Source organism: Propithecus coquereli, unplaced genomic scaffold (genome assembly GCF_000956105.1).
Source record: "Propithecus coquereli isolate 6110/MARCELLA unplaced genomic scaffold, Pcoq_1.0 Scaffold42, whole genome shotgun sequence".
Lineage (NCBI taxonomy): Eukaryota > Metazoa > Chordata > Mammalia > Primates > Indriidae > Propithecus > Propithecus coquereli.
Genome location: NW_012149952.1, coordinates 5,709,384 through 5,719,364, shown reverse-complemented (window position 1 = coordinate 5,719,364; position 9,981 = coordinate 5,709,384). Strand labels below are relative to the sequence as shown.

The following is a 9,981-nucleotide window of genomic DNA, read 5'->3' as shown; positions in this document are numbered from 1 at the left end:
TTTTTCTGTTGGAGTCTTAGTGTTTTTCTAACTGATTTGTATGAGACCTTTATATAGTAAGGATATTAATATTAATTTTTTAAGATTCTTTACTGAATATCCCTAGATTACGTTCTTGTTTTTCTCATTACTTACCCGTTTGTCCCTTGTCACCCTACTGATAAAGATCCTCTTACCGTTTCCTTTATCTGTTGCTCTCATTCCCATTTCTAAACTTTTTCTGTCTTGGTTCATCTTCTAAAACATACCTAATCATACCTTCTTTATTAATCCTTTATAAACTAATGGGAATAAAGTTGAGATTTCTTACATTTTACCCCCAGATACATTTCAGCTCTCCATTAAAACATTTTTACTGTTGTTTTAAAATAATATAAATTATTGTTTAGTTAAATTTATTTATGTGATTGTTCTAAGTTTGTCTGTTGATGTAAGCTTTTAAAGATTAGGAACTTCACTTATGTAATATACTTTTTATAGCAGTTCACACAGTATAGTATATAGATATATGCTTAAATGTTTTTGAAGATAGAATATAAAATATATTTATAAAGATATTATAAAATGTAGACAGATTTTCTGTATGCATGTTAAAATCTGTTAAGGACTCTGGTAATATCATTTGATATTTTTCTCTTTTTTTCTATCCCTTTGGCAATTAAAAAAAATAAAGGAAGCAATAGAGGCCTTTAATGCTCCTAATAGTAGCAAATTCATCTTTATGCTGAGTACCAGGGCTGGCGGTCTCGGAATTAACTTGGCAAGTGCTGATGTGGTTATACTATATGATTCAGACTGGAATCCACAGGTTGACCTACAAGCTATGGTTAGTAATCTTTCATGATGTCACAAATGTATCATAGCTCAGAATACTATTATTTATACAGCACAAAAGTAATTTACAATAAAAGGGTAACGACTTTGGGGAGGTTTTGTAGAAGTTAGAGTAGATTATCCTGGAAAACAAAGTTGCTGTTGTAATTGCAAAAACAAACAAAAGAAATGAAAACAAATAAACATATCTCAGATCCAACTATAGCATTTATATGTCAATTTTGGCTTTTACCATGAAACACAAATGTCAGTTTCTTTTCCCATTCCTGAAAATTGAAGAGGACACATACATTTGTTTTAATGAAAAGGGTTATAAAATTAATCTCTCACTATTATTAATGAAATTGGGAGAGGTAGGATTTTAACTTTTCTAGTAAAATGATTGGGGAGAGAAGATAAAAAGGTAAGAAGGGAATATATTCCAAGAAAACATTTGCTGCTTACGGACACCATCCAGAAGCTATAAAAATATTTTTTTCAGGGAGCTTTTCCTCTTACCTTTCATCGTGACACTAAAGGTAACTCCTTTGATATTTTGGTGTCATTTATTGAACTAGAGCTGTAGCTTCTCTCAATGTGACTCATATTTTCAAATAAATAAAATTTCAGAAGTAAAAAGATGCAAAATAACTACATATTCAAAATCGTAAGAAGTTATGGAATAATTAACTGTCTTTTTGGAAACAATGAAAAATCATCTGCCAATGAGGTATAACTTAGAAGTCCTCCCTTTTATAATAGAGACTTGAAAAAAGCTGACCATTGGGACATTTTAAAATCAATATGCTGTGGCATAATTATTTTACTACCTTAGCATGGTGTTGAACTACCTGTTTGATGTGACTAAGTAGCAGTAAGCCCCCGGAAGTTACGGTGTTAACTGAACTGGAAAACCTAATGGTGATAGTATTTCAGTTCCTCAAAAGTGTTAGAGTAGAGCTGATCTTTCAGGATTTGTTGGTTTGGGTTTAAAATTTTAAATATGTGTAGGTTATTGCATTCTTTTTTAATGTGCTGTGTTGAAACTTTATTACTGGGCTCTAGTGTTTTTATATTTAGTACAAGGGCTGCTTTGAACCTTGTTTCTTTTGATTTTTTTTTCCTCTACTACTCTCCTCCCTTTACCTATTTGCTCTAGCAGCTTCTGTGTTTTAAAAACACACTCCTTAGATGGTTTTATATTGCCAGAAGTTGCCACCTGTCACCTTTACCAACTGTAAACCATAGGACCAATTCTAAACCACTGTATAGTAAGGCTATTAATACCCCATTAATTTTTATGACACTTTACTACATATCCCTGAATTGCCTCAGGAAGCAGAGATGATGAGATAAAGCAGACTTTTGCCACCGTAACAACCCTTGCTAACTACTTATAAAACTACTTGCTAGTTTGGAAGATGTTTGTATTTAGTGGCTTAAAGTTACTTAGTAACTCAATCCAGAAACTTTCAGCTCCCTGCTGTCCTCTTCTTAAAGGGGCTTTGCCATTTGTCCTTTTGGAAGTTTCCCATTCTTTAATGGTATAATATAATACTTGCAGATTTCTTTGTTCCCAGTGGTCTTTAGGTATTCTTAATATTCATTATCCTCCTTTAAAAAGCGGCAGGTCTAGAGAGATAACTAATTTTATTTTCAGAATTTTACAGCATGTGATGGCTATACTCTAAATTTTATCCAGAATATCCAATATCTTATATTAGGACTCTTTCTACTAGGATCGAGCACATCGTATTGGTCAGAAGAAGCCAGTACGTGTATTCCGTCTCATCACTGACAACACTGTTGAAGAAAGGATTGTAGAGAGAGCTGAGATAAAATTGAGACTTGATTCAATTGTTATACAACAAGGTATTTGTACTTGTAAACTAAATTAGGTCATTTTTGCAAATATACATGCAGTTTTCTTTAAAGGAGGTTACTTTTAATAGAGGTTGACCAAAATTTGAAAACTTAGAGAAAAAAATTGAAACATCACTCTATCCCATAAATATGTATAATTACTATATATGAAGTGAAAATAAAAAAATTTAAAATGCTAATTGAAATGTTCCCCTCCCCCCTAAAAAAAATGTTCCTAAGTAAAACCCTTGCATTTAGTATATGGACTAGTTGAACTTCACTAGCTTACAGTTGAATGCCCATAGCATGCCTTTTGACATATCTGATATTATGTAGCAGATAAAATGTCTAGTTTTTAATTTTTTAAAACATGTATTAGAGGCTGCCTTTCCATACAGAGAAGTTTGATCTGAACAATATACTTTGAACATGAAAAAACAAATGTTTCTGTCCTTCTGGGTTTTAACTGAATTTTGCAGAAGGAATTTCACACTGAAATAGAAAGTATGGTAGAATAAAAACTTGTAGGGTTGTTCATTAAACAAATAACTTCGATGCTCACTAATTTTTTGTTCTTATAGAGCTTTATGTATGGTTCACTGTGGTAGTGTCTGATTAGAACTATTTGCTGTACTTTCTTTGGGACATAATTGATTGAATATATACAATTTTAATTTTTATTATTAGGAAGACTCATTGACCAACAGTCTAACAAGCTGGCAAAAGAGGAAATGTTACAAATGATACGACATGGAGCCACCCATGTTTTTGCTTCTAAAGAAAGTGAACTGACAGATGAAGACATTACAACTGTTCTGGAAAGAGGGGAAAAGAAGGTTGGTAAAATGGCATTTTGTTTTCGTAATAGATTGCTTTAAAATCAACATACTTCGGCATATGTATTATATTTGCATTGTATTGAGCTAGATGTTTCAAATAACTCATACTTTCTCTAACAACTTGTAGATCTATTTCTAGAGGCAGATCAGGGGTTTAAAAATTTTTTTTGGTGAGAAAGACTAAGAACCAGAGTTTAAAATTGAGTGACCTTATATCTCATGCTTATTGGAAATACTGTACTTAAAAGTCTAGTAAATTTTGTGTTTAAGCACATGTATAAGGACTGCATTTTTTATAATCTTTTGTTTTGCACTGGATTAGGAATTGTCTACTGATACATTGTGGTAATTGAAAATATTTTATAAACATTTCATGAAATACTAAAGCATTATTTGTTAAAGCATAAAAATTGTTTAAGAATATTTTGTGTTTAATTCACCTTTTTCACAAATTATGGATAATTTCAAACATAAGCAAAAGTAGACAGAATAGTATAAAAAGCTTCTATGCAAAAAAAAAAAAAAAAAACAGCTTCTATGCAATCATCACCCATTTTTTAACAACCATCAACCAGGCCTGCCCCATTCATGTCCCCAATTCATTTCCGCCTTTATGGATTATTTTGAAGCAAATCTCAGACATACCATTTCAGCTGTAAGTATTTCACTATATATTTCTAAAATATAAGGACTCTTTTTAAAAACACAATCATTATAGCATTATAGCACCTGAAAAAACCCCAATAATTCTTTAATAATATCAAATATCCAGTTAGTATTCAAATTCCTAGTTGTTGTATAATTATACTTTTTAAAAACAGTTTCTTTGTTTTTAAAAAATGAGAATGCACGTAAAGTCTGCACATTGCCGTTGGTTGATATGTCATCTTATCTTCTTAAATCTACAGGTTCCCCCCACATTTATGTATTTTTTTCTCATCATTTATTTGGTAAAGAAACTGGATTGTTTGCCTTTTGAGTTGGCTCACAGTGTGGATTTTGCTGATTCCATCTCCATGGTGTATTTTACCATGTTTACTATAATATCCAGTAAAATGGTTGAATATGCTTTTCAGAAGATTTTTGTTTTTGAGGTTATATCCTGTATTTTGAACAATCTTGCGATAATATATTTCATATCAGTATGCAAAATGTGTTGCTTTAGTCCAACATTGCCTTTATTTTAGCACTAGCTATTTGTTCAATTAAAATTATACAATAGAAATTATGTGGCTACATTTCCAATGATAAAAACATTTTAAAGCCTGAGGATACTTGGGAAGCATGATTTAAGTATTTAAAATACTTGGGGCAAGTTCAATTTACATTCAAGTTTGATGTTAGAATTGCATTCATACCTTGTAAATGAACAGACTGGATATCTCATGGCAAAACCTGACTTTTTAAAAGGGTAGAGAATTCAGAGACTTTTAACAATTCAGTGATAATTTTCTCATTTCAATGTATTCAACTTTAGACTGCAGAGATGAATGAACGCTTACAGAAAATGGGAGAGTCTTCTCTTAGAAATTTTAGAATGGACACTGAACAAAGTTTATACAAGTTTGAAGGAGAAGATTATAGAGAAAAACAGAAGGTAACTTTTTACCCTCAACCATTTAGACACTCACGTTAGCATTTCTCCCCATAATAATTATACAGTATTAATAACACTGGCACTTATCTATTACAGTACTCTGCTATAGAGTGAAATTTGATGTAGGTCAAAAGATCTCATGCAAGGTGTATTTTTCACATATTTTGCTGGTTTATTATTATTACTACCATCATCATCATCATCATCATTTTTGCTGCTGCTGCTGCTACTACTTTTGTTATTGAAGAACAGTATAGGATTGCAGTTGAGTCCCTGAACTTGGGAGCTGAAATCTGAATTCTTTACTAATTAAGTGACTCTGGGTACTCAGTTTTCTCACCTGTCAAATGGAGGTTATAGTAATTATATTGTAGAGTGATTCTGGCAGTGACATGAGTTAATACTCATAAAGTAATTAGAACAATGCCTGGTACATAGTATTAACTATATGAGGAATAATATTATTAGTAACATTTAGTTGGTTAAATGTCAGAAGGACTTTTGTTACGTGTGATCTCATTTATAAAATATTGCCTTGTAATATACTGCATGGACAGCAAGCATCTGTTGAAGAAATGGGGGTTTTATCTTTTTTGCTTAAATTGAAATTAAGGCTGTAATTTTAAAATGTTTTATTTTGAAATTAGAATTACAGAATGGTTGCAAAAATAGTACAGAGTTAACATATATCCTTCACTTAGCTTCCCCTAACAATTTACATGTTAATATAAATACCAAATCCAGGAAATTAACACCAGTTTCCCCCTCAACGTCCTTTTCCTGTTCTAGAGGATCGAATCTAGGATCCCACATGTATTTTTTAAAATATGGCCTTTTTAATTTTTTCTTTTATTTTTAGTTGACACATAGTAGTTGTATATATTTATGGGATATAGAGTGATATTTCAATACACGTATACAAATGTGTTAAAGTTCAAATTAGGGTAATTTTAGCATATCTACCTCAAACGTTTATCATTTCTTTGTATTGGGAACATTCAAACTCCTTTCTTCTAGGTTGTCAGAATATACAGTAAATTACTGTTAACTATATTCACCGTTAAAGACTTAAATATAAGACCACAGACTATAATAACACTAGAAGAAAATGGGGGAAATGCTTCAGGACATTGATCTGGGCAACAGTTTTATGGGTGAGGCTTCAAAAGCACAGGCAACAAAAACAAAAATAGACAATTGAGACTGTATCAAACTAAAAAGCACAGCAAAGGAAACAGTCAAAGAGAAGAGACAACTTGTAGAATGGGAGAAAATATTTGAGAGCTGTTCATACAAGGGATTAACATGAAGAATATACAAGGAACTAAAACAACTCAACAACAAAAGCCCTAAATAATTTCATTTAAAAATGAACAAAGGGCATGGATAGACATTTCTCAAAAGAAGACATACAGATGGCCAACAAGTATATGAAGAAATGTTCAACATCACTAATCATCAGGGAAATGCAGATCAAAATCACAATGAGACAGCATCTCACCCCAGTGAGAATGACAGTTATCAAAAAGACAGTTATGAATGCTGGCAAGATTGCAGAGAAAAGGGAACTCTTATATACTGTCAGTAGGAATGTAAAGTAGTACAACCATTATGGAAAACAGTATGGAGGTTTCTCAAAAAACTAAAAATAGAACTACTGTATGATCCAGTAATCCCACTACTGGGTATTTATCCACAGGAAAAGGAAATCAGTATGTATAGTTTTTGGTTTTTGTTTTTAATTAAGAGATGGGGTCTTACTATGTTGCCTAGGCTAGATTCAAATTTCTATATTCAAGTGATCCTCCCCTCTCAGCCTCCCAAGTAGCTGGGACTATAGGTGTGTGCTACTGTGCCTGGCTAAAATCAGTATATTGAAGCAATATCCGCGCCCCCATGTTTATTGCACCACTATTCACAATAGCCAAAATGTAGAATCAACCTAAATGCCCATCAGCAGATGAATGGATAAAGAAAATGTGGTATATAAATACATGGAACACTATTCAGCCATAAAAATAGACTTTATTTTTAGGTTCACAGCAAAATTGAGTGGAAAGTACAGAGTTCCCATATACATCCGCCAACCCTTATGCACAGCTTCCTGCACTATCAACATGCTGCACCAGAATGGTACATTTGTTACATTCAGTGAACCTACATTGACACGTCATTATAACCCAAAGTCCATCATTACATTTGAGTTCTCACTTGGTGTAGTATATTCTGTGGTTTTGACATGTGTAATGACGTATATCTACCATTGTATAACAGTGTCATACAGAGTAGTTTCACTGCCCTAACAGTCCTCTGTGTTCCACCTGTTCATTCATCCCTCCCCCAACCCCTGGCCACTATTGATCTTTTTAGTGTCTCCATAGTTTCGCCTTTTCCAGAATGTCATATAGTTAGTTGTATGTAGCCTTTTCAGATTGGCTTCTTTCACTTAGTAATATTCATTTAAGTTTCCTCCATGGCTTTTCATGGCTTGATAGCCAATTTCTTTTTAGCACTGAGTAATATTCCATTTTCTGGATGTACCACAATTTATTTATCCATTGACTCACTGAAGGACATCTTGGTTGCTTCCAAGTTTTGACAGTTATGAATAAAGCTGCTGTGAACATCCATGTACAGGTTTTTTGTAGACATAAGTTTTCAACTCCTTTGGGTAAATACCAGGGAATGTGATTGCTGGATCCTACGGTAAGAGTATATTTAGTTTTGTATTAAACTGCCAAACTCTCTTCCAAAGCGGTTGTACCATTTTGCATTCCCACAAGCGTTGAATGAGAGTTCCTGTTTCTCCATATCCTTTCCAGCATTTGGTGTTGTCAATGTTTTGGATTTTCACCATTTTAATAGGTGTGTAGTGGCGTCTCGTTGTTCTTTTAATTTGTAATTCTTTAATGACACATGTTGTTGAACATCTTTTCATATGCTTATTTACCATCTGTATATCTTCTTTGGTGAAATGTCTATTCAGTTCTTTTGCCCATTTTTCAATCAGATTGTTTCTTATTGTTGAGTTTTAAGAGTCTCTGTATATTTTGAATAATGGTCCTTTATCAAATGTATCGTTTGCAAATATTTTTTCCCGGTCTGTGGCTTGTCTTCTCATTTTCTTGATCCACATTGCGTTTTTGTTGTGGTGTGTCCTTAGTCTCTTCTAGTCTGTGACAGTTTTTCAATCTTTCCTTTCTTGACCTTCACGCTTTTGAAGAATACTCATCAGTTATTTTATAGTTTGTCTCTCACTTTGAGTTTGTGTGACATTTTGTCATGATTGGACTGAGATTATGTGTTTTTGATTGAGAATACCACAGAAGGAATGATGTATCCTTCTCAGTGCATATCAGGGAATATATGATGTTGATGTATCTGATTACTGGTGATTTTAACCTTGATCACTTAATTGAGATGGTATCTACTGGGTCTCTGCACAGTAAAGTTCCCATTTTTCCCTTTGTAATTGATAACTCTCTTGGGGGAGAGATTTCCTAAAACTTACCCACTGACTTTAGCATCTATTGGTAGGGCTTGCCTACAGTAGTTATTATTGTGGTGTTTTAATGGTAATTTAGTATTTTCCTCATTCCATCTATATGTATTTATTAATTGGGATTTTTCTGTAAGAAAGGGATGCCCCTTCTCCCTCATTTATTTATGTATTCAGTCATTTATATCAGTATGGACTCATGGGTGTTTATTTTATTTTTTGAGTTATAATCCATTCTATCATTATGTATTTTGTTGCTCAAATTGTTACATAAAACTGTTATATTTTTGAACTGACAAGAGAATTTTATTTAAAAAGCTTATTCTTAGGTATTGGTTTTACTGAAAAATGAGGTGAGCCATTTTGGTTTGCATTGCAGCTAGTATGCTGATAATGCTTTGCTGCTGTCGTTGTTTCTGATGTTAATAGATTTTAGTTTCTTTACTTATATCTGTCTGGTTGTTCTATCTATAATCTTAACTCAGACTGCTTATGTTTTATCCTGGTGAGATGGAGGTGATGGCCTCTCTGCGCAGGGTGGAAATTACCTTTCTTATGTGCTTTTTAGATTTCATTATGTGATATAAATTATATTAATTGTATAATTATTCCTACAGGATTATGGGTACTTAAGAGTGTTTGTCATAAAGTGAAAAAATACTAAACAATGGAGTCTAAATATCAGTGGAGCTTCTTATTCACATTTTTAGAGGAAAATTAGACTTGTTAAAATACTTGTTGATTTCTAATTTAACAGGGTTTCTTTGTGCTTCTAATTCTAACAAAATGCACAGGTGTAGAGAAATTTTAATAATAATTATGATGACTTATATTAATAAATGTCTGACAGTGATAGTAATGTCCCCAAATTAGAATTTTTTCTGAATATTCTGAGCTGAGATTTTATTTTATTTCTATTTGTATTTTCTAGATAGGTTTTTAAATAGGTTTAAATTATCCTTTTATCCTTTGAAGAGAATTGAAAATCTTAAAGAATATTATTTATAAATCATTGGAATTATAATTACAGAAGATTTTCATACCAGTAATCCCACTACTAGGTATTTATCCACAGGAAAAGGAAATCAGTATGTATAGTTTTTGGTTTTTGTTTTTAATTAAGAGATGGGGTCTTACTATGTTGCCTAGGCTAGATTCAAATTTCTATATTCAAGTGATCCTCCCCTCTCAGCCTCCCAAGTAGCTGGGACTATAGGTGTGTGCTACTGTGCCTGGCTAAAATCAGTATATTGAAGCAATATCCGCGCCCCCATGTTTATTGCACCACTATTCACAATAGCCAAAATGTAGAATCAACCTAAATGCCCATCAGCAGATGAATGGATAAAGAAAATGTGGTATATAAATAC

At 32.6% G+C, this 9,981-nt stretch overlaps 1 protein-coding gene across 1 annotated transcript in view; it reads left to right on the top strand.

Annotated features, from left to right (window-relative positions):
* The window catches only part of SMARCA1 (SWI/SNF related, matrix associated, actin dependent regulator of chromatin, subfamily a, member 1), a 106,893-nt gene that overhangs the window by 37,857 nt on the left and 59,055 nt on the right, over positions 1 to 9,981 (top strand). Inside the window, exons 11-14 of the mRNA XM_012653259.1 lie at positions 674 to 826; positions 2,553 to 2,685; positions 3,364 to 3,512; positions 4,993 to 5,112. Of these exons, the coding sequence (XP_012508713.1) occupies positions 674 to 826; positions 2,553 to 2,685; positions 3,364 to 3,512; positions 4,993 to 5,112 (555 nt within the window). The remainder of the gene's footprint in view (positions 1 to 673; positions 827 to 2,552; positions 2,686 to 3,363; positions 3,513 to 4,992; positions 5,113 to 9,981) is intronic.